Source organism: Colossoma macropomum, unplaced genomic scaffold, assembly GCF_904425465.1.
Source record: "Colossoma macropomum unplaced genomic scaffold, Colossoma_macropomum, whole genome shotgun sequence".
In the NCBI taxonomy this organism is placed as follows: Eukaryota; Metazoa; Chordata; class Actinopteri; order Characiformes; family Serrasalmidae; genus Colossoma; species Colossoma macropomum.
In genome coordinates, this window is record NW_023494795.1 from 40594816 (window position 1) to 40620701 (window position 25886).

At 37.8% G+C, this 25886-nt stretch overlaps 1 protein-coding gene across 1 annotated transcript; it reads right to left on the reverse strand.

Moving 5' to 3' along the window:
* Window positions 1-17000: 17000 nt before the first annotated feature.
* itln3 (intelectin 3) lies at window positions 17001-19705 on the reverse strand. The gene is made up of 7 exons (XM_036582440.1): window positions 19570-19705; window positions 19280-19435; window positions 18923-19170; window positions 18362-18520; window positions 17677-17797; window positions 17354-17457; window positions 17001-17235 (listed from the first exon to the last, which is right to left on the reverse strand). The coding sequence occupies exons 1-7, from the start codon at window positions 19616-19618 to the stop codon at window positions 17089-17091; spliced, it is 984 nt and encodes a 327-aa protein (XP_036438333.1). The 5' UTR covers window positions 19619-19705; the 3' UTR covers window positions 17001-17088.
* Window positions 19706-25886: the final 6181 nt, after the last annotated feature.

The window sequence follows — 25886 nt, forward strand, 5'->3', positions numbered from 1 at the left end:
ATGTAAAAAAGGGATTTGTTCCTGTTCGAGTGATGAACCTCTCTGCTAGAGCTGTGAGTGTAAAGCCAAACACCCCTATTGCAGCTGCATTTCTGGTGAAAAGCATGACAGAGATCACTGGTGAAGTGGGCAGTAAAAGTGATTCCAAGATGGATTATGGATGTTTTTCAGAGTGCCAAAACACTAAAGCACAAAAGGAAATGGTTCAGCCTACTAGTAGTTGGGTAGATGGAGGCATTTTTTTTTATGTTAGACCTCAGTGGTTGCACCTTTGATAATGCTGACCAGTATTCCAGACTCAAAGAGCTCATCAGTAAAAATGCAAATGTTTTTTCTTAGCATTCCCTTGACTATGGGCACACAAAGACAGTGCAGCATGAAATACCACTGATTGACACAAAGCCTTTTTGCATACCATACATAAAGATACCCCCAACACAATACCAAGTCAGAAAAGCCATTGAGGAGATGGAGAATGCTGGTGTAATTCGCCCAAGTAAAAGCCCATATTCGTCCCCCATTGTTGTTGTTACAAAACGGGATGGTTCTCTTAGGATCTGTATAGACTACAGAAAACTAAATTCCTGTAGCACTAGAGATGCTTTTCCCCTCCCAAGAATAGAGGATGCACTTGAGGCTCTAGGGCCAAGTATTTCTCCACCGTTGATCTCGCATGTGGTTATTGGCAAGTTGAGGTGGCTGAACATGACAAACACAAAACTGCTTTTAGCACTCATATGGGCCTATATGAAGCCAACTGTATGCCCTTTGGACTGCAGAACAGACCCTCTACATTTCAAAGATTGATGACATGCTGTTTTGGAGATCTAAACTTTGTGAGTGTACTCATTTATTTAGGTGACATCATCTTTTTTCCCAAAACATTTGAGGAGCACCTTGAGCGGTTGCAAGTTGTCTTCAGCAGGCTACATGAACATAGGTTAAAGCTGAAACCTCAGAAATGCCAGCTGCTGAGGAAAGAAGTGCAGTATCTTGGTCATGTGGTGTCGGCAGATGGCAGAAGTACAGACCCTGGGAAAATAAGCAAGGTAAAATGCTAGCCAAAACCAGATTTTTGGGCTTCTCAGGGTATTATCGCTGTTTCATCGAGGGATATGCCTTTATAGCGGCTTCCCTATACCGCCTGACGTCTGGAGATCCGAGCTGGAAAAAACAGGCACATCACCTGGCGAGGCTGTAGTTCCTTGCAAGTGGACCGTAGATTGCCAAACAGTTTTCCAAACCCTGAAGGAGAAGCTTATTACTGCTCCTGTATTAGGATACCCTGATTACAATTTACCTTTTGTACTGCAAGTTGATGCTTCAAGGGAAGGTCTGGGGGCTGTTCTAGCTCAAGTCCAGGGAGGTGCTGAGCGGGTTATAGCATATGGGAGTAGGGGCCTCACTCCAGTTGAAACACGCTACCCTGCCCATAAATTAGAATTCCTGGCATTGAAGTGGGCGGTCACAGACAAATTTTATGATCACCTGTATGGCAATCAGTTTACAATACTGACAGACAACAATCCTCTAAAGTATGTCATGTCGACAGCAAAGCTTGATGCAACAGGGCAGCGCTGGGTGTCACAGCTAGCCATGTTCAGTTTTGAAATCCGGTATCGACCAGGAAAAGGGAATTCTAATGCTGATGCATTATCAAGACTGTCACAGGGGGAGGTACAGGCAGAGCTGAACATGTGCCCACAGCGAGAATTGCCAAGGCATGAGACAGTGGTTCCTGTTCGAAGTCCAGGGGCTACTGAGGGTACACCAGAGGTGGTAGAAAGCACGAAAGAGCCTGACCAAATTTTGTCAGCTTGTAATGATGTTTTTGATGGGGTCGGCACAGACGTTTTTCCAGCTATGACCAAACAGGAGGTCAGGGAGAGCCAAAGAGCTGATGCAGTCATCATAACTGTGTTGCACTGCAAAGAGCGGGGTGTCAAGCAGGCTGGGACTGAGAGGTTGGAGAGAGGACAACGCCTCCTTTTAAAGGAGTGGAGAAGATTAGTGGTAAAAGAGGGCATTCTGTTTCACCGAGTAAGAGCAGGCCAAGGGAAAGTTTTGGATCAGCTAGTCTTGCCAGAAAAGCTGAGGGAGATGGCCAAGACTGCTCTACATAATGACTTTGGACATGTTGGCATTGATTGGACATTCACATTAATTAGAGAACGATTTTGTTGGTCTCAGATGTTTAAGGACATTAAAGTGTGGTGTAAACAATGCAAGAGGTGCTGCCTCAGGAAAACTCCTGTTTCTGGCCTGAGGGCTCCGCTGAACAGCATCCATACCAGTGCTCCTATGGAGTTAGTCTGTATAGACTTTCTGACACTTGAGAAATCCAGAGGTGGTGTAGAGAATGTACTCGTGGTCACAGACCATTTCTCCCGGTTCTGCCAGTCTTACCCCACAAAGAACCAAAAGGCAAGTACTGTGGCCTAAGTGCTGTGGAGAAGCTTTTTCTGTAAATTTGGATTTCCTGTCAGATTATTGTCAGATCAGGGGAGGAACTTTGAAAGTGCAGTGGTGAAAGAGTTGTGTCAGATTGGAGGAGTGCAGAAAGTTCACACAACCCCATATCACCCGCAAGGTAATGGCACCACTGAAAGATTCAACAGGACACTGATGAACATGCATGGCACTCTGCCACCACACTTAAAGTCTGAAGGCCTGAATATGTGGATGCAATGACACATGCGTACAACTGCTCAGTCCATGACTCCACTGGTTACAGCCCATTTTTTCTGATGTTTGGGAGACATCCAGTTGATCTGATGTTTGGGCTGTCATCTACCAATGGTGCTTCTGAGTACACAGACTATGTCAGAAATCTGTGTGAGTGCCTCACTTTGGCATATGATCAGGCAAACCACTTGTCCAGGAAGGCTAAGAAGCAACACAAAAAATACTGTGTTCAAAAGACCAGAGTAAGGGATTTTCAGTACACCTCCCTTCTATCACACTGGAATTGTCTATATCTTTAAACACAGATATCTAATCATGATATTCCATGTACCATGTACAGTATTTCAGGTGTTATATGAATTTATTGATACTTTTGTAAAACATTTTGATATTGTACCATTCCTTGTCTTTTCTGTTTTGTTTGTTTTTTCTTCTGTAAATTGAATTTTTGTCCAGACAATGTTTGGACCAATAGAATCTACAGATTACACATTTGGACATTAGGCTAATGAGGGATTTAGGACGACGCTTACGAATTTCTTCTTAAAGTGTTTTATGTTTTGTAAAGAAAGCCTCATCTTTCAGGTACATTCCCTTCCAAAGTGGTGCTGCTGTCATTATCTTATCAAAGATATGTTTCAGAGCATGTCTTATTGAAGCAAGCATAAAAATTTTAGAATCAGCTGTTAGTCCATAACTCAAAAGGCAGAATAACATTGGAATGCATGATATGACTCCTGTGTTTTACCACAAAACGTATAGGTAGTTGTGTATTGTCAAACAATGAGTAGGCCTTGTAAGCCTGATGTCTTTTCTCTTTCAAAAATTATGGTCAAGTACTTGAAGTAACATCTGCCTTTTAATTAGCAGTTGGATGACACAAAATACTTCCATGACTTTTTGTGTTTGCTTTATTGTAGGAAGGGAAGTGTTTGCTCTTGTGCATATTGAGAGGGGTTGCTTTGTCCTGGAATACCAAGAACTTATTTCCCAAAAGGAGAGTTTTGAAGGACAAAGAAAATACACAGAAACACAATGTTTTCTTGTTTGACTTTGAATGGAATGGAGGTAGTTGGTGGTAAGTTGCTGAATGTTATAAATATTCTATAAATCTTTCTGGCTTAATTCATTTCTAATAGTTAAGACAATCACATTATGACTACCTGATATTGAAATTTACTTGAGATTCATGCTCAAGTTGATGTTGTAACTCATGCAGTTGGTGTTTGTAGTGGAACACATCTGAATTATTTTTTTTAGCATAGATGCTGCAAGAAGATGGGCCTCTTGAAAGATTAGTAAATGATGATCAAAGAAATGCATGTAAAATGAAGACAATAATGGTTAATGGCAAGCCACACCTGTGCTTGTTTGCAATTCAGAACATAGACCCAGAGGAGGAAATAACATACACCGATCAGGCATAACATTATGACCACCTCTTTGTTTCTACACTCATTGTCTATTTTATCAGCTCCACTTACTATATAGGTGCACTTTGTAGTTCTACAATTACAGACTGTAGTCCATCTGTTTCTCTGCATACTTTGTTAGCCCCCTTTTACCCTGTTCTTCAGTGGTCAGGACCCCCATGGACCCTCACAGACCACGTACTATTTGGGTGGTGGATCATTCTCAGCACTGCAGTAACACTGACGTAGTGGTGGTGGGCTCATCAGGTCCAGAAGAATATTTTGGTTGATAATTTGTTTCTGTTGGTAGTCTAGACAATGTCAATACAGACATGCAAGAGATGTCTGGGGCACAGGTAGGCATGTTGTAGCACATTGACATGAAAGAAGATTTTAGTGTGATTATAGAACAAAACTACATGACCCTGTCTTAAAATTCATGTGTAATATTTAATGTTCATTTATTAGTTAGTGCTGTTTTGGGAGATTAATCTTTAAAAAGACTCCAGGGAAGACTGTAAGGATTACCACTATTCAGCATATTTATACATGCCACTATAATATTGTTTTATGTAGCTCACCTATATTGAAGCATCTGCACTTATTTCTCTACTCATTTAAGTGGGTCTCTAATTTGTCACCTGTCTGTAAATACCATTGTTAAGTTAATCACCTAATATTGACACACCAAATCTTTTCTGGGGTGAAATGTGTTAATTTGCTTGAAGTCTTATGTTCTGACTTTGGACCGTACCGGAAATGGGATGTGTGTGTCTGGTGCTAATTTTGCATCTTGACGTAAATTATTTTAATAAATCACTGCTGGTCCTTCTTGTAGATTTGTCATTCTTGTGGTATTATAGTAATATTAAAAATAATACTAGCATATCTGTGTTCGTTTAGAATGCCTGCAGAAATGTGCAGACAGCAGAGATCACTTCATATGCTGCTGAACCTGAACCTTCTTTGACTTCTGATGGACATACAGCAGCAATTACTGCTGAAAAGATAACAAACTAATAAGTATTCACATACTATTAACATATACATTTCAGGAATTCTTTTCAGCCAATACTGCTATATCAGTACTCCTCTAACTAAATGGTGCTCCAAGACTTTTCTGGGGTGAAATGTGTTGATCTGCTTGAAGTCTAAAATGTCCTGACTTTGTATCGTAACAGAAATGGGGTGTGTGTCTGGTTCTAATTTTGTATCTTGGCATGATAATTTTATTTAATTTGAACTGTTACTCCTAGTACTTCTGTTTTGTCTTTTCTTAATCAAAAATGTTTATTGAGAATGTCAGCTCAATGTCTGTCTTATTTTGCAAGGTTAAGGACAAAGTTCAGACGGCAAAGACCAACAAGCCACCTGATGAGCAGACAACAGAGATCACCAAATATGCTGCTGAACCTGAACCTTCTTTGACTTCTAATGGACCAACAGCAGCGATTACTGCTGAAAAGGTATCAAGCTAATAATTATTCACATAATATTAACATACATATATAATTTTATTTTTTTTTTACAATATTAACACGAGCAAAAAATTAGACTAAGACTTTATTTGGGGTACATTTTGACAGCTTGGGGGATATTTAAAATTGTAGCATAAATAACATTTTACAACAAATTCTTTCATTAGTTTTGATTGTTTATATTATATTAAATTGACTATTATTTAGAGGGTTAAAAGGTACTAATGGACTGTCTTGTTTTCTCATGAAATAACAATGGGTAAACTCCAGACAGCACCAGAAAAGAAATCACCTGGCCTATCTGGATGCACTTTGGCTTTTGGAGGAGGAGGAAGGGCAGAGGACAGAGATGGACATTGTGCAGTATCCTCTGTAGTACATGTAAATATGATTTGATTTACATATATTTTTTTTTAATGCAGGAATGCCATTATGAAATGAATGTGCTGTACAGCAAGATTCCAAGGGGTGAACAGTACGCTTTAAGAATTGAATGTTGGACACATTTTATTTTTGGGTCTTGTGAACAATTGAATATAAAGTATTCTAAAGAATGAAGAAAAACATGTTTTCTATTTTTTCTTTCTTTATATTTTTGAAAACTGTTTGGTGGATTTGGATACATTTTAGCTGTTTTTCAGCCACTGTTTTGTTTTTAATCTTGGTAGGTGAGCAAGGAGCCAAGATCACAGTTTCCAAGGAAAGCCAGGCAGTCTGTCTCTATGGAGGTAAATATAAAGTCCAATTTTGCCTTGTACTAGCTGCAGCAACGGCCATCTTTAACCAAATTTCTTAAAATGTGGTGTGAGGCCTAGGCAAGAAACCTAGTTTTGTAATCATGGGAACCATATACTAAATTAATTTTACTGTAGAGACCAAAAGTTTATGTACACCTAGGAAAAAGATTTTACACTTTTTTTTCACACTTTAGTGTGAGTTTAGTTAATCAGGAATGTACTTTATTTCCACTGGAAGTCCTTTCAAATAACCCATGTGTAGATGGTGGTACTTCCGATTCTTCCAGCTGTAGCAAGTCTGATGTGTGCACAGTGACATTTCACCCAAAAACGTAATGAGAAACAAAGAAAAATCAAACAGAAGCCAGCCAAAGGTGACATCAGTAAAATCAATCAACAAAACTCCAAGTAGGATCTCTTATACAGGAATTAAAATTGGCACTTCTCATTAAATCTCTTCGGTGGAAACTGACAGCAACCCTTCAAATCAGAGTTCTGTCCATGTAGCACCGATGCGAGACTCAAGTACAGGCTGGAGATATAGGAAGCAACAGTACTGTCTTTATTGTGAGAAGCCATTTTCTAAAATTTCAAGGCACCTGCAATCTGTACATCGCAATGAATCAGATGTGGCTAAAGCTTTCAGCTTTGATAAAAAATCTAAAGAAAGAAGAGTGTGCTTGCATTTGTTGATGAGTAGAAGAAATTTCATGCATAATGCTGTTGTATTCAGTGGGGGCAATAAAGATTTGGTGGCCTGTAGGAGACCTCAGAAACCTGGATCCATTCAAGACTTCACACATTGCATCCATTGCCAGGGTCTGTATGCGAGGAAGTCACTCTGGAGGCACATTAGAAGCTGTGTACAGAATCCCAATGTTAATGAGTCTGGGTCGGAAAAAGAAGGTGCAGTCACTCAATCTTATGCCATTTGCTCCTTCTGCTGATGTTAGCAGAGGATTTTGGAAAACTGTAGTATGTCAGTTGAAGCATGATAAAACTTCTGATTTGATCAGGAATGGTAAATACATACTTCTGTTGGGAGAACAGATGTTCAACAAATTGAACCCAAGTTCTACGAAACATGATTACATTTGTCAAAAAATGAGGGAAGTGGGGTGCTTTCATTTGGAAGCAAGAAGAATGACACCTATGAGGTGTATGCAAGATTTTGTCTTGCCATCAAATTACCCCCATGTCATCAAAGCTGTAAGATCTGCTGCTGGGCACTGTGAGGAGACAAATACATACAAGATTCCATCGCTGGCTCTAAAGCTTGGCCACAGTTTAGGAAAAATAGCAACTTTGGTGGAATGCAGTGCAATAATAACAAGCCGAGAGCATCTTGCTGAGGATGCGAGGAACTTCAGGGTTTTGCAGGAGTACAAATGGAATGAATCCATCTCAGTAGCAGCAGCAACAACCCTGGGTGAGGCAAAAATGAACAGTTTTACCTTTTACCGAAAATGTCAAAACCTTGCATTCTTTTCTAAATACAGAAATGGTGAAATGTCAGCATGCTCTGAAGGAAAAGCCTGATGTCAAAAGCTATGCAAGCTTATGCAAGTTGACACTACCAAAGTCATACTTTTTAATAGAAGAAGGAGTGAAGAAACAGCAAGGTTGAAACTAGTCGTATGTATACAGTTGCAAGAGAAAAATCACCAATTCATGAAGACATCGCACCTGGTCTTAGTGATTTTGAAAAGAAGCATTTTCAAAGGGTGGAAATTCATGGCAAGAGGGGCAGGAAGGTGGCTGTCCTGTTGACACCAGAGATAGTCAGTTGCATGGATCTCCTCATTCAGAAAAGAGAAGCAAGGGGTACCAAGTGAAAATATGCACCTATTTGCACGTCCAAATGCTCTTTTATCTTATCGTGAGTAAGCAGAAGCCTGTGGTGCAAGAAATCTGACAGCCCTTTCATCGACAAAGCTGCAGAAACGGATTGCAACTCTGTTGACCGTCTTAAATTTGAAGGACAATGAAATGGATGAGCTTGCCAGTTTTTAGGGGCACAACATTAGACTTCATCGCCAATATTACCGTCTACCTGAAAGTACTTGGCAATTTGCTAAAATGAGCAAGCTTCTCATCGCGATGGAGAGAGGGGCGCTGTCAGAATTTCAGGGTTTTCAGCTGGATGACATTGTAATTAATCCACAAGGTAGGGGACCTTTAGTTTTTAGTCTTAGTCTTTAGTCTTACAGCCTTATTGCTCAAGGTGTAATTGTTAGTTTTATTGTTCTTCCTTGTTGTTGATTTTATCTGTCTGTCAAGGCACTCCTGTATTCCGTACAGAACATTGTCAATAACCTGTTTTCAACACGATTAGATGAAATTGAAGACATGGATGATGTTGATATTTCAAGTGATGAGGATCAGCCAGAAGACCCTCCGCTGTAGCCCAAGGGAGAGAAGAGAGAACATGGCGGAATGTAGTGACAGAGATTCGGAGATATTTCAGCCTTCTATGAAGACCAAGTCTGACGTTTGATCATGTTTTGGGTTTTATAAGGATGCAGAGGGAAAGTTAATTGAAGATGACCACCCTGTCTGCAGATGACCACCCTGTCTGCAGAACAGGCCGAAAGAAAATAGCGGCGAAAGGGGGCAACACATCAAACCTTACGAGTCATCTTCGTGACCGTCCGCTAGTTTTTAGAGAATGCAAGGTTAACTTTAACGGAGAAGTCTGTGGGGACTTCGAAATAAAAGAAATGTCATGGTTTGTGTGGTTTAACTTATGCTTATGGTTCGTTAATAATATAAAATGAAGCTTTTAGCGTCAACAATCGGTGAATCAACTGTGAATCGAAACTAAAGCTTTTAACACATTTCTGTGGAGCAGAGTCTCCAAAATGAGCTCTGAGTTAACAGTCACACAAGCTCCTGAACGAGACGCTGCAGAAGTTCAATCTGCACAGCTCCCCTTTCTCGTCTCGCTTGCAGTGTTTACTTTCTGAGAAGAGAATAACACCGTCTCAAATCACTCAGTGTCCCCTACATAGTGCGCTACTGTTCAAACAAACACGATCATCATTAACAAGCAGTTGAGTTTTAAATAGGGAATTTGTAACCTGTTGTTAATGTTGATTATAGATGACTTAGTCGAACATTTCACGCACTCTTTGGGTGAAGGATTTGCTATTTCATGATCTACGAAGTGCACTACATAGGGAAGATAGTGTGCTTTGAGACGGGACCTCGCGCAAGTAAACGCTGTGTGCCGCTTTTGGGAAAAGCAGAGTTTCAGAGATTAAACTTTAGGAGTGTTTCTGCCACAGCTCCGATGCATGTTAATTTTAAGGTATGTTTTAGTTTTAAAACGCTTTTAGAGAAGCAGCTCCACAGGTGAAGACACACTGTGTGAGTTCTACACTGTCTGCAGCTCACAGCGCGGTCACGCAATTCCTCTGTGATTTTGGCTGTTTTTCCCTAGTGCACTGTGTTGATTAGGGGTACAGCGCCACAACGGCACAATAATGCTGCAGTTGCAGTTAGAACAGAGATCCCCCGAGTGCAACACTTCTTAGAAGTAATAATTTTCCATTAAGACCCACCTCAGAGTTGGTGGAGATTTAATTCTCTATGCAGGGAAATCCCTAATTATTGTAATTAATAATAGTAATAATAATAATAATAATAATAATAATAATTACAGCAGTAATAATAATAATTTACAACAGTAATAATAATAATAGTAATGGTGAAACGAATTTCAGTGTGTATCAGTATTTATTTATTTATTTATTTATTTTACTTTTCAACGCTTTTGAACAATATCGCGATAATATCGATAATCGTGATAATTCTGGTCATGATAATCGTTATATGAAATTTTAATATCGTTTCATCTCTACACTGTACATACAGTTGAGGCCAAGAGTTTATGTACACCTAGGCTAAAGACTTTCACAACTCTACACATTTCATGTCACCATACATTTCATGTGTTGGGTAAATTAGGGAATGTACTGCATTTCCACCGGAAGTCATTTTGAAATAATAGCTAAGAGTCTAATTTATTTTAGGTTTTATTCATTAGATCAGATCTTCAGTGGATCATAAGTTTACATACACTTTCTTAATCTTTGATGGCTTGCCTTTTTAATTGCTGAACTTGAATCAGATACTCTTATGGTAGCCATGCACAAGCTTCCCGCAATACATTTTTGGAATTTTAGCCCATTACTCCTGTCAGAATGGGTATAATTTAGTCAAGTATGTTGGCGTAAGTATAAATGTATGATGACATATGTGGAACTGTGAAAGTTGATTTTAAAGGTCTTTAGCCTAGGTCAATGTAAACTTGGCCTCAACTGTACTGAATTTGTTCTCTTTCAAAAGAAAGGATATGTTGGGCAAAAATTACCATTGAGTTTGCTGTTAAACGTTATGGAACTTGTCGTTGTCCTGCTTAATATGCTCGTTCCTTCTCCTTCAGCCACTTTTTGCTCCATGTATTAACATACACACACACACACACACACACACATATATATATATATATATATATATATGTATATGTATGTAGTAAAATTAGTGTTATTTCATATACGGTGTGCTATTCATTTCCTCACGTTACAAATTTTGATGCCATGCCACAACAAACTAGTTGAGCCCATCCCTTACCTCCAAGCAGACTTTGAGTGGAGACCTTGTGAAAAAACTGTTTTATCAGAAGTCCATTTATGTCTGGCCTGAAAAGGTAATTTTAATTGAGGAAAAACAATCTGTAATTAATTCTGTAGCTTTCAATAAATTTATATGACAGTAACAATGCCAATACTGTATTTTACACTGGCTGTCTTTAAACACTGTCACTTGCAGTTTGCTTTCACATATTATATCGTCTACTGGCTCCATGAAGTTTGTTCATTTTGTCTGCTCTTTTTGACCGTCATCTTCGGATGGATACAGTAGCAACACAAGCAGCTGTGATTTTGCAGAAATAGACAGTGACAAATATGGTAAATATTTTTATCTACATGCATCTACAAAGAAACAAACTTGTGTTTACACTGTTTAGCTATGTTAAGTCTTTTTAAACCACATTCAAATTTATTTTAAGTCCTTGTGCTGAAAAAATATAAATTATACTTGTTTAAATCTACAACATAATGCATGCAATATACAAGTCCAAAATGTGTTCTGATGCTCATTCTCATATAAGTTAAATGATACTCAGAAGTTAAACTTTACTCTATTTCCATTTTCTAACAGTACATGGTAGTGAGCCTGATATTTCAAAAGAGGTTGTCTCAGCCAGTTGTCTCCACTGTTGAAGCCCAGCCCCTCAACAGTAAAACCCCTTCCATCTCTGGTGGTGATCAAGTTATCTGGTGTGTAGCCACACAAGATGTTTGCACTGATGCCATCTCAGCTGATACCCTCACCATGTCTACTAGTGCAGGTTATCACTATTGATGAGTCTGTCACCTTGTCCAGTGGAACCTCTACCATCCTCAGTGGCAGCGCCCATGGCTTGTCGACTGGTCCTGCTGTCAATGCTAGTGCTGACATGCATTGTTTTTCTGCTAACAAGGCCTCTGGTGTGTCCCGTGGTCACACCCAACCTAGTGCATCTGGCACTGATTCATCCAGTACATCCTGCAGGTTTGTACATTTCTTCTGTCTCTTTACATACAGTATTTTCGTGGTTCGGTTTATATATCAGTGGGTCTTGTTTACAATAAATTTTGTAGTAGAATAGATTTACTTGGTACTAGATGATTATATCCCTACTTTTTAGACACTTAAATAATGCACTGTCCATTCAAGAACACTTAAGTTATTAGACCATCAAGGAAGTTCTTGGTCCTGTGGTACTGTAACTGTTTGTGTCAACATCATATATTTGAACCACAACAATGTCAAGTGTGTGTTATTTTGTGGTTTGTCAGTGCTTAAAAATCTTCTGTTGCTCTTTGCACTTTATGTGGATTTTAATAAATATTAATTACAATCCTGTGAAAGTACATTATAGTTATGTGGTTAAATTATTACCATTACTGTTACCCAACTATGATGCATTTGTTAATTTTTTTTATTATTGTTTCAGTGATTTAAAGATGACCTTGGAGAGAATAATAGAACAGATTGCTTTTAGAGTAACTAATGACAGCACTGTTCGCTTCTATATCATAAGAAGAAATGTGTGGGATGGAGCATCCAGAGCCATGGGCAGATCCAATTTTTCACCTGAGAAGAGGGTAGGTGTTAAATTTACTGATGACTGTGGAACATCTGAGGGTGCCGTGGACAATGGAGGACCCACTCGGGAGTTTTTCGGTTGTGTCTACATGAAATCAAGGACCTCTTTGTGGGTCCACCTAATGCTAAAGTCCTCACATGCAACTCTAAAGGTACTTATGATTAGAGTAATTCATATTGGTGTGAGAGGCCGCTTTTGGATTTCTTTTCTGTTAATAAATACATTACTTGAAATGATTTGTGAGGAAAAGTAAGAATTTTCCGCTTTTGTTTTGATAAAATTTTTTGAGAGAGGAAAAAGCGATTAATACCATGATTAAAAAATAGTACTAAGTTCTCACGAAGATGGGTGGCATTGTAACGTCATTTTTGATGTAACCTTTTGACGTGTCTTCAAAAGGGGCCAGACAATGTAAAGGTCAAAATTGAACATATTGCTGATGAAGAAACAAGGTCACAGGTGCAGTTGGTAAGTATATTTTCCTCTGAGAGGAAACAGTAGTTATTAGATGTCACTCCAGTTCTAGGAGTATGTGTGAAGCCCTTTAATAGGTTTTGCTGTTAGTTATCCGCTTTGTGGCTCCATCTCGGAACCCTGATGTGAAGGCTCTAACACGATTCACCCTGGACCTGAAAGAGGAGGTGATGACCTGTATTGGGAAGGCTGCAGCTTGTCACATCCCCATGTAAAACGGAGAAGAGTGATGGGCATGACAGCATTTTATACTGAGGGCCTGATGTGTGATTGCTACCTCCTGGTTGTGCAGTGAGATCTTCTCAGGGTGGAAGGCGACAAGACAGGGCCTTGAAAGAAATAACCAATAGCAAACCCATTAGAGGGCATTGCACATATGAAATAGAATTTTTCATTTTGCATGCACTCATTAACGTAAGTTAAACAGTTGTGTATCTGCATTCAAGATAAAAGTCGATAAATATTCACTATTTAAATGCCCTAGTGGTATTTTGATATTTTTAGATTTCAGAGGCTGAGACTGAATCACAGCTGCAAAATGCAGTTGCACAGGCAGCCGGTTTGATCAGTCTTTCTGGTCACAGTGTTCGCATAACACTGGGGAAACAAACGAGACTGCTTTGGATTTGGCTCACTGGTATGTCCGCCAGCACCTGTCCTGTGCACCTTTTGAAAGGTATGTTTTTGTTTGAACGCTTACTGTAATACCTTGGCCAAAAAATACAGGCTTGTTTTGTGGTGGTAAAAATGGTGGAAATGCATGAGATAAAGAGAAAAGCAAATACAAAAGCTTACTTTTGAATTGCTACCATACAAACTGTTATCACAGTATGGAAAAAATGAAATATGTCATGGTTCTTCAGATCCTGCTTCTCCTTCACATGGAAAAAAACTCTAGTTGGCACCCCAGAATCCAAACCACGTGAACTGCACACAAGAATTTGTTTCCCTTTTACTAGGTTCAGAGCTGGCTTAATGTCTCTAGGTGTCCTAGATACTCTCCAGAAATACCCTCTACAGTAGAAGTGCCTTTTCGTGAAGTGAAAAGGCTTTAACAGCAACAGATGTGGAGAATCTATTCCAGATCATTCACTTCGAAAAAAGGAGTAATGGATTTCAATAGGAGTGTCGGACCCTGGCTTTCTGGCAAGACTGTTTTCAGGTTGCTGAACGTAAGTTTTAAAGTAAATGTCTTGTTTTGAGCTTATGTGACTGGTTACTTCAAGTATATGCCACAGGAACATTTGGAATAAACCACTTTGTTTTTTTTAGATAATTAAACGATTGGGGTAAAGAAACAAAAGTGATTTATTTTAAGAAAATAATTTGCTCTACCTATACATTTTTTATTTTAAACTGTAAATGATACACCCTATCATTGTGTCCTTAATTTGCATTAGACCAGGTGTGTAACATAGTCCCTACATTTACCATGTCCTTATTATGCTGGTAGTATCAGACTTAAATGAGTGTCTTTTATGTCTTAGAAATTCACATAAACCAGAAACTGTCCTAAAATTTCACATAAACCAGAAATATCAACAGCTGAACGGGATATGGGAGCTACATGAAACTTAAAAATAGGTATATTTTGTTTCTAGCACCCTCAGAAAGGGGTGTCCTGATTTGTAGGTGGTTTCTCTGGTGTACTGATATTTCACAAAAACTGTGTGTGTGTGTTATACCCACCACTTCCAGAGACTTCCTGTTGGTTCCAAGTTGGTGTACCTCAGTAGCTGAGATGTGAGGAAGTGGCTCTGTCTTTGTGTGGGAGATTCAACCCCCGCTGAAAGCTGGGTTTGAACAAAGTCAGTTCTTGAATGTCTGAGGTGTCAATCAGTGGGTGAAACACCCACACTGTGGTGCTCAAAACTGGTCCTATACATTTCTGACTCCTTGTGGCAAGTTTGAAAAAACTTCAAGCTGTTATCAGTGGAGAACTTCTAACTTCCCTGTATGCCATAGAAGCAAAGAAACAATAAGCCAAGTTCACAAAGTCAGAGGTTGCACCACATAGCAGATAATTGCTTCCACATCTGCATGATTGTCTTACTGTTCTAATGCGAAGTAATGACAACTGTGCATCATCTGCAAAAAAAAAGATGATGAGTGTGTTTAGTAGTTGTGCTTACCCTTTTCCTCTGCATTTTTAGGTCAAAAATGTGATGTGAAGTAGAAATAGTTGTAGAAGCCCTGGACAAGTTGGGCTGAACTCCCTAAAATCCCAGGCTTATTACATACTAAGGCGTATTATTCAGTCACTACAGGGATGCAATGCAAACTGGTAGAACTATTCTTGGGTTATAGAATACAGTGAAATAAAACTTTGGGCCTGCTGGCAGGCCCTGGTCTTTTTGGGAGGGTTGATTTGAGGTCATGGAGGCCTAGTCTCTAATGATATCATAATTAATATTTCGCCAAACATTTTTATGGCAGGATACCGTTCATTTTTAGCATATCTGGGTTTCATTCAAGCAAATGAGAAAGAAATAAGTATCCAGAAATGTGAGGACACAATTTATGTGCTACAGTGTACTTTTCTGTACACATGTCAGTGCCACACAAAACATTTTGGGGGGGGTTCTGAGGCAATGTTTCAGGAATTCTGTTCTGATAACAAAAGTTTATTTTATTTTATTATTTTTTTTAATTATTCCTAATAACCTAGGTCTAGGATATGTCACTGATGAGCCATTTATTTGAAGGTATTTAATTTTTTATTAATTTAATATATTTAATTTAAACAAACTGAGCAGTTCATTACAATGTATTCCGAAGTTTGTTTCTATATTATTATAAACTACAGCTCTGTAAATAAGATGCTGTGAATAGATGATCCAGTGGTTGAGTAGTTTCATAAATGTTTTTGGATTACAGTGATGAGAATAAAGAGGAGGCGATTTGGAAAGAATATTATTGATCTTTTTATTCCTGAAATAATGTGTGTATCAATACAATAGCAGTGTCCCTCATCAACAGCTGACACAATCCAGGGAGTCTCACAAAAGCAGTATATATTAGCACTTCTAATATTTTTTAACAGCTTTCTGTGTCTAAAAATTGGGAATTGGAGGGGTAGGAAGGAGTGAGAGAACTAGAGGCTGTCATGTATATAAATTTGTGTTAAAAACACAAAAGGCTATTATTTTAAACACCTGCTCTCCAAAGTAATATATGAAATCTGTTGATCTGACAAACATTGCTATGCTGATTACACTCTCCACTACATTTGAAGAACTATGTGTTTTACTAACATAAGATGAATTCAAGTAGCATGTATCATCAAGTAATGAAGGACAATAAAACTTGTGGAGGAAACAGCAAGTGCTAAAGAGCAGTGTAAACAGTTGGTGGTACTACTGTTCAAAAATTGCCACATTAGTCATTTTTGTTATTGTATACACAATAAGAATTTATACTGTGTAGATTTAACAATTGTAACCTGCACATGATATGGACTTTTTATTGTGTATTATTATTTTTCATTATTAAGTCAGGATAAATTATTTACTAGAATTATGTATTTGCAATTAAATCACCATGTTAGAAATGTGAAGCATTCTTTTTATTAATTTTATTATAACAGTATTCTTGGCACTGTACAGCCTTCTGAACTATTAAGGAAACATCTACAGCTTTATTCGTCATTCTGGACACTTCTTTTTCTTCCTGCTGATAATTTGAACCATTTAAAGTTGTACAGGGTGGGCATATTTGAATCATTTCTTCACATTTGATTTAAATTATAATATTGAAAACAACGATTGATTCCATTGATTCTGAATGTAATTATTCTGTTTTGTTTTTAGGAGCTGCACCCTACTTTTCTTGTATTGCATTTTGCCTGAGGTGCATATATGATATTTGTTTGCATTTATGGAACAAAAAATGCAAATGTTACCTGAAAAAAATATATAATTAATTTTTACAGGACCAGGACAATTTAAAGCAGAATGTGTGATTCTTGGGGAGATGATGAGAAGAACGTCAGAACACATTCTTTTATCAGCTTGTTTATTGGTAGGTTTTTAGAAATTGGACTTTTGGCACTCAGATTTTAGAAATGTACCAAAAAAAGCACACTCTTAACGATAGAGGATCAGAACTGATGCCTCTGTAATTTCCTTGGATGCGCTTTCTCCGGAGTGTGTTCCATTCCAGTCAAAGCCAGTGAAATCCCCACACTGCTGAGGAGCTGCTTCTGGAAAGTGTCCTCCTCCACCTATGCAGTACTGCGAAATGCTCAAATTTAGATTAAGCCAACACCTTGCAGACGTGTTACTTTAATATAGACATGCCAGTGCTTCAAAGAACAATGCAACACTTGGAACTTTAAATCACAATGCTTACGTATTCAGTATGGCATCCAGTTGGTTTGATCCCAGAGCACATAGCCATAGCTGCCTTCTCCTTATTAAACACTCTGAAGGTGACGAAGCCAGACTCAAACTGATCTAATGTAAACACAGACATAAATGCATCACACTCAAAAAATGCTGCATAACTTTTTCTACCCAGGTGCTGGGATCAGGCAGTCTGGGTAGTTTTGCGGAGTTATTTCTCTTTCCCCCTATAAAAAGTACATAAACACATCTTTTTAACCAATCATGATGGCATTGTATTATGGCAACTGTTGTCACATTAGCTTCCTACTAAAAACATACAGTGCATACCTCTTACATCTGGTCCATAGAAGTTCTTTGTTGTTTCTTTGTCCCCGGTATCATACACCACTGGACTGCTAGGCCCAGCATCTTTATTGCATTCTCCTAATCCAAACCTCACTGGATATTTCTGAAAAATAAATATATACAATACAGTCAAAAGTGTGAAATTACTTGCTATATTAAGCCTTTTTGTTATTTTGTATGCAATCATAACTTATACATTATGGGTTTTATGTAGAACTTTTTTTTGAGATTTGTTTTTTCTTAAATATTTCAGGAATTCCATAAACAGGCAAAACAGGAAAGTTATTAAATGATAAGTGACAAACTATAATTATCTATGTACCTTATTTTCAATGTAATTGAAAATCTGCCTTTAGGTTTGATCTCATTTATTATAACTTAATTCTCTATGCTCTACACAGCTTTCTCAGTCATTTTAGAATCTTCATTCTGGGCTTTTTTTTGTTTGTTAGTTTTTGTTTTTTACATTTTTACATTTTATTTACAGCTTACTAGTGTCCTGCTAATTATTTTAGATTTGTAAAGTTGCACAAGATTAATATATTAGAATCATGTTATGCACTTAGTTTTCATTTATCCAGAAGAGCACAAAATAAGTCATTTAAAAGAGCCTGTGAAAAACAGTACAACCACTGGTGTATGACTGCACTAAATGTGAATGCTTTACCTTGAATAAGTGGTAGAGGTTTCCCCCATTGTCCTTGAGAAACTTGGTTTCAGTATGGTAGCGTAGGATAGAGCTCTTGCTCCAGTCTTGTAGCTGGACATCATTGGGAACATGCCATACTGATACATCCTCTCCAATTATGTCATAGTAACCAGGATTCTGTGAGGTTGAAATATTGTACTGTCAGCTAGGTGGTAAGACTGAAGCTGCACTCTGCTTCACTCCCCAATGCACACTATATGTACACTATGTTTCAGCCATTTTGTACTACTGTTAGAATTACAGATCGTTTAGTGGTTCTATTTCCCAGTCAATTCACTACATAGCAAATGCTATGTATATATGAACAGCCATTCAGGAGCCAACATGTTGTACACCCAATATGTTGAACAAGTGACAATGCCAGGTTAGAGAAACATTCTAAAACAGATGGCCACAATTTAAATAGCTCTTCAGCTCAACATTTGAATTCATTGTGATTATTTTGACTGATACGGAAGGGTCTACACTGATTCTGAAAATGGGTTCCATGCTTAATTATAGTGAGTAATGATAGTGTACCTTGTAGTCATCACTGGTAGCACCCTCTGCAGTGCCAAATGTTGCAGTGTTATCCCATGTTCCATCACCTTTGGGTCGTTTGGGGTCACTACCCTGCTGGCTTGACCAGCGATCACCTAAAGTGCATTTTCCATTCATATTGTTCTCATGCACACTGGCTACCAGCGTCCAGCCACCCCCAGCAGTGGTCATATCACAATATGCTTGGTATGTCACACCATTAGCAGTTGTTAGGTAGTATATGCCATCTGAAGAACAATATTGTGGTTTGTGTAAGGCAGTCAAGTACACCAAAGGCAGTTTGTTAAAATATAAATGTGTTGTTTAGATGGAATGTCAAGCCAAGAGAGAACTCACCAGTAGTGACTCCAAATTTCTCTTTGATGTCCAGGCAGCTTCGACTGAGAGTTCTCAACCTGGCATGATACTTCCCAAGCTCAGGGTTTAAATAAGTGCCATTTGCAAGTATTGGCTTAACAGTGATAATTTCGCCCATAACATGTAATGGTGCCACTGCAGATAATATTACACAGAGGATAATATTAACATATAAGAGGAAAACTTGATTGTCAGTGAGATTTAGGTGGCATCAAAACTCAGATAAACTGAGGAATAATAAATAATGCTCATATATTAACACCACTTACTTAGTAGGGGAAGAAGGAAATACATCATCAAGAAAATTCCACACCACATTATGCAGCAGTAACAGATACTCTACTATTTAAGGCTTTACCCAAGTCCACACAGTCAGTTTGCCTTTTGTAGTCTATTTGAAGTTGCCCTTTGATCAGGAACTTCTCTTGTTACTCAATATTGAAGCCTAATCATTAAACACAAGCGTCATCAGTTGTTTGCTTAAATGTAGCGTGACTTGATAAAATAGCACATCATCTAAAGTGGGACAAATTTTTTTTCTCGCTATGATGCTGAGAATGATTGTTTAAATAATAAACTAAACAGCAACATATTTGTACTTTTCATCCAATAAATAACTGCACTGTGTAGTTTGGTCACATTTTGAAATAACTAGATTAAATTTAGTCTAAATGATGACACGTGTGCAAAGTGGCTAATATTCTAATGAAATTATTTTAGAATTAGGGAATTCAGCTACTTTAGGGTGCACGAATGGCTGACACAGGTGTTCAAACATGCATGTGCTGTTTCTGATCTCCTCAGAAAATCATTACCAATAGGACAGAATTCTTTGGCACAGCTACTTATGAGACTAAGGTCACCATGCCCAATGCCAAACTTAAGCTAGGGCAGTATAAAGCCCCCAGTTCTCTAGTATGATTGAGGCCCACCAAGTACCTTTTGGGGTGAGCTGGAATGATTTTAGTCCAAATGAACTGTTTAGTCCAAAAGTTGTTTCTTCTGACTGAAAAAATCATTCTTTAAATCCATTTTAGACAGAATGCATTACTGCATACTAAAGTTCATATTCACAGAAAAACGTGTCATGATGCTGCCAGCAAGAGAACTACCACACTTTGGCTGAAAATGGCAGGAGTTTAAGTGTTACAGCTAGGTAATAGGTGGGGTTAAGTGTACATAAAATACATAAAAATATATGCATCACAATAAATATTATTGTCAAAAAGATGCTGTGTCAGACACTGGCAAGTTATTTTTTGACCACAAACATTAGACAGATAAAACTGAAAAGTGATTTTATGAATTAAGACTTAACTGTTTTGAATTTATATGGGACAATATAGGCTTTTCTGTGTATTTTCTTTGGGTGGCTTAAGTGTAACAGTGTATATCTCTTTTTGTTTGTTTTTCTAATGTTTAAAATCCATGCTGTATTGCAGGAACCAAATGTTTAAAAAATCACTTACATTTACAACACGTTTGATTCTACATGCAAGTTTTACCAGTTAGTAGCCTACTTACCAGTTAAACATAAAAACAACCAGGTCAGATTTCAGATTATAATTTTAACCCTGAAATCAATAATCAGTGATTTGTTTGCATCCTTCCCAAAATTACAGAGATCATTTCAGTGCATATTCACAAAAGAGACCTATTTTCAAGTATGGATGCTGATCATCCTATTCCATTTAGGCAATTCACATAGTCAGCACTGGTTATTATTTGGATATTTGGTCATGAGTTGTGGTTGTATTAGTTGTAGGAACTGTTTTGTGTAAGAATAATAACGAAATAGGTCACTAGACACTGTCATGAGAGTCCTTGTGACAACAGATTGACTCATCAAATACCCAGACCTTATGCTGCGAAACTAGTGCCTCATCTGTACACTTCCTTTTGAAGCTTTTAGACCCTTTTGAAGCTCAAGGAGCTCCATTGATTTGCCTTTGAGTGGGGATGTATCTCCTACTACAGGCTTTCGAGACTAATTGAATATCCTCCACTCAGTGACATTGCAAATGTTATGAATGTTTACCCTTGGCAAAGGTGAGAGGGCTTGCCTAACAAGGCGGAAGCAATCTGAAAATTTTACTTTTAACTCTTCTATATTGTGGAAACTGAGCATTAGATATCAGGGTAAGCAGGGTCAAAGAAAAATCAAAAAGACTAAAATGACAAACTATTCATTTATACTTGTTTGAATTGTTTTACCACTTCCTCTCTGATGATCTTTTTTGAACAGCAATACATCAAAGGGGGATTGAGTATATTAACAATTAGTAACAAGTGCTACAGTTTAAAAATATACACTTGTCGTATCAATTTTTTAATTTATATACAGTATGACTTAATATTTTGTAGACTAAAAATTTTATCCTAAGGTATTTCAAATGTTTTATTCACTATTTCATGTTTTCTGAGAAAGTATCAAATGATAAATCACACAGTTTAATTATCTATTTATTTGTTTATTATTTTGTCAAGTTATGCACCTTGAGATTTGACCACCACTTTGGAAATAAAGACATTGTGGATATTACTTTTAGGGCAGATGCAAATCACACCATGAGTAAACAGAATGATGTTGCTATGAATATTTACAAAAATATCATGACTTTCTTATGTACACTTAGAGTTCATAGTAATATCATGATATTTACACTTACATTATTGTATGCCATTTCATGCAATTTCTGCAATCTTTGGAGCCAGAGCTTTTGAGTCTGACCTTTTGGCTGATCCCATTTTAAACCCAGTCCAATTTGTATTTGTCACAAGACAAGATAAAGCAAACATTTGGATTGGAACCTCTTTCAATTTGTTGTAATTCCTGAAAGATGGATCATTGATGAAGCTGCAGGCTGAGTCTAAATCACTGAACCCAAGCACACACTTTTAGGCTTGAATATACACCGATCAGGCATAACATTTTGACCACCTCCTTGTTTTTACGCTCAGTGTCCATTTTATCAGCTCCACTTACTATATAGGTGCACTTTGTAGTTCTACAGTTACAGACTGTAGTCCATCTGTTTCTCTGCACACTTTGTTAGCCCCCTTTTACCCTGTTCTTCAGTGGTCAGGACCCCCATGGATCCTCACAGAGCAGGTACTATTTGGGTGGTGGATCATTCTCAGCACTGCAGTAACACTAATGTGGTGGTGGTGTGTTAGTGTGTGTTGTGCTGATCTGAGTGGATCAGACACAGCAGTGCTGCTGGAGTTTTTAAACACTGTCCACTCACTGTCCACTCTATGAGACACTCCTGTCTTGTCAGTCCACCTTGTAGATGTAAAGTCAGAGACGATGGCTCATTTGCTGCTGCATAGTTTGTGTTGGTCATCCTCTAGTCCTTCGCAGGATGCTGCCCACAGGACGCTGTTGGCTGGATAGTTTTGGTTGGTGGACCATTCTCAGTCCAGCAGTGACACTGAGGAGTTTAAAAACTCCAGCAGCACTGCTGTGTCTGATCCACTCGTACCAGTGCAACACACACTAACACACCACTACCACATCAGTGTTACTGCAGTGCTGAGAATGATCCACCACCCAAATAGTACCTGCTCTATGAGGGTCCATGGAGGTCCTGACCACTGAAGAACAGGGTAAAAGGTGGCTAACAAAGTATGCAGAGAAACAAATGGACTACAGTCTGTAATTGTAGAACTACAATAAAATGGACAATGAGTGTAGAAACAAGGAAGTGGTCATAATGTTATGTCTGATCAGTGTATAAGCTTCTCTATGCTTTTCTTCCATGATAGGCATGGTCTTGAGATGCTGTAAACACTCTAGAATCTAATTTGGTGTCAACTTTAGACAGACAAATGGATCCCTGTAGTATGCTCAATCAAATGATAACTGTTAACTACTCCTGCTCTTTTGGTTTTCATTCAGGCAGTGTGATAGAACTACTTTAGATTGCTCATATTGCCTTGTTTCAGTTTGATTATTTTACTTTGTACACAGTTGTCTTGTTCTATAAACATATGTCTACTTTTTTACCAACTGCTTTATTATTAATCTTGTTTTGTATCACAGATGTTCTAACAGCTATGAAAGGACACCACCAAATTTGAGTAATCAAATTTTCTTCAGATAGTGTGAAAATTTATGCTAGTCTTATTGTTATCAACTGTCTCTATAGGGTTAACCCCTTAAAAGGCCAAGACCCACCAGCAAGTCCAAAGTTTTACTACACACACCTACAACCTAAGAATAAGTTATGCCAATTACCACTGTAGTCCATGTATTTACTTAATAATAAGCCTTAGTATGTAATAAGCCTGGGCTTTTAAGGGGCTAACTATCAATCTCATTTGGAGGCTATTTTGTAATAATCTTTAATACCTTATTAATAGTAATAAATTACCCATATCTCCTATATACCATTATCAAGTTTAAGAAATTGGCTACAATAGCAGTATGTAAGACCTAATGTTATTTTGAACCCTTTTAAAGAAAAAACATCAAATATCCAGAAGAGCTTTGTCATCCTCTTCAATTATTTAGTAAGGACTTTTGCTATAGTCAAATTGTAAATGTAAACTGGTTTTCTACATTTGTAGAGCATGACTTTTTGCCCTTGTGCCTAACAGACAATCCAATAAATGTTGATACAAGTTCAAAACTGGTTCCTTGCAAAAACCGTTTGATGGATACTTTTCATATGGAATTGTCCATAGCTTCCCATCATTCCTTATGGGATCATGCAAAGGTTGCTGACATCAGACTGGATCTACATATTATGTTTAATACACTTGGACATGTTATATGTCTCAATCTAATAGCGTGCTTGTCAAATAATCCCCTGAACAACAGAGAACATTTTCAGCTCTTTGTATTTGGTAAATGAGTCAGCTAGCTGTGTTGAAATGCAGGAGATTTGTAAAAGAAATTACACAATGGGAGTGAGGTGGCAGCAGGGGTCAAAACAAGTCAAACACATTGCACATTACTCAAAACTCAACAATCTCATCTCTTAATATTAAATTTGTTGAAAGACCAGTCAGTCTGTTTATTTATCCAGCCAGAAACATCAAATGAACATCATCATTATGCGTGCCGTAGACCTTGGTGGTGTTTACATGTAAAACAGAGACAAATTAGATGACCATTTTGGTATCTTAACAAGCATTTTAATATTATAATACTAATCTTCATGAGTGAGTTGATGCCCTCTCATTGTCAGCCCCTGTCGATCTTGAAAACGTCTTAGCTGAGGAGCAAACATTAGTTCAATTTAGATGTTTTGTGAAGTTAAGTAAGAGGATTCTTCATCAAAACTGCATAGTTTCAGGTAAATTTTAATGGATAAGTGGTTTGTAACAGAGTTTTATGTTTGCAGAGTGCATGAGCACAAGGCACCACAACTCCAAAACCCATGCACCTCTGTGAACTGTGGAAAAAAATGTTAATGGTGACAGTGTGAAATTAATGCTAAAAAGATAAGGAAAAAAGAAAACTGAATGTAGCTTTATGTACCTGTCTCTGTACCTGATAATGGATTTGTTGCAATTGCACTCACTGTTAAATGTAGACTAAAAGGCTGATATTTGAAAGCACAGCAGAGTATCGATGCTAACTCTTTGCTTCTATTTCACCTTTTTGAACAAACATTAGAAAGGTGTTAAATATTCTCCTTTTCATACTTCAGCTTATTTCAGTTCTGTAGTAGCCTCTTGCATATAAATTGTGCTTAATTATCATGATGTTGCCAGTGCAATTTGTCTGGTGTATGCTTGTGGTTTATTGACCAAATGTGAAATACTATTTAGGTTGCACATCAGTATATTCTCCACATTAAACGAGGTTCACTATCCACCTTTTTTTTTAAAACAGATACTGTTTTATTTGTTCTGAATATTTTAATAGGACACATATAGGACATACACAATACATACATCAAATTAAAATCTACATAAACCACACACCACTGTGGATTACCTGCATTAACCAAACAGAACAATGATATACACAACTATATAATTTAATACATTTACAGTTAAATACAGTCATTCACTAGCAAGCAAAGTATTTATACAGCTATATACAATATTACAGTAATTATTTTAGTAACCAATTCACTTACAATGAATTTGCATAAATATTATATATACATGCACATAGACCAGACACTTCATTAAACCCACCTCCTTGTACTCACTGTCCATTTCATCAGCTCCACCTATGATATAGGAGCACTTTGTAGTTCTAAAATTACAGATTGTAGTCCATCTGTTTTTCTACATACATTGTTATCCTATTTTGTAATGACCCCCACAGAGCAAGTATTATTCGGGTGGTTGATCGTTCTCAGCACTGCAGAGACACAGACGTGGTGGTGGTGTGTTAGTATATGTTGCACTGGTGCAAGCGAATCAGACAGCAGTGCTAACATGCCACCACCACATAAGTGTTACTGCCATGCTGAGAATGATCCATGACCCAAATAATACCTGCTCTGTCTTATGAGGGTCCTGACCATTGAAGAACAGGGTAACAAAGCATGCAGAGAAACAGATGGACTACAGTCTGTAATTGTAGAACCATAAAATGGACAAAGAGTATAGATACAAGGAG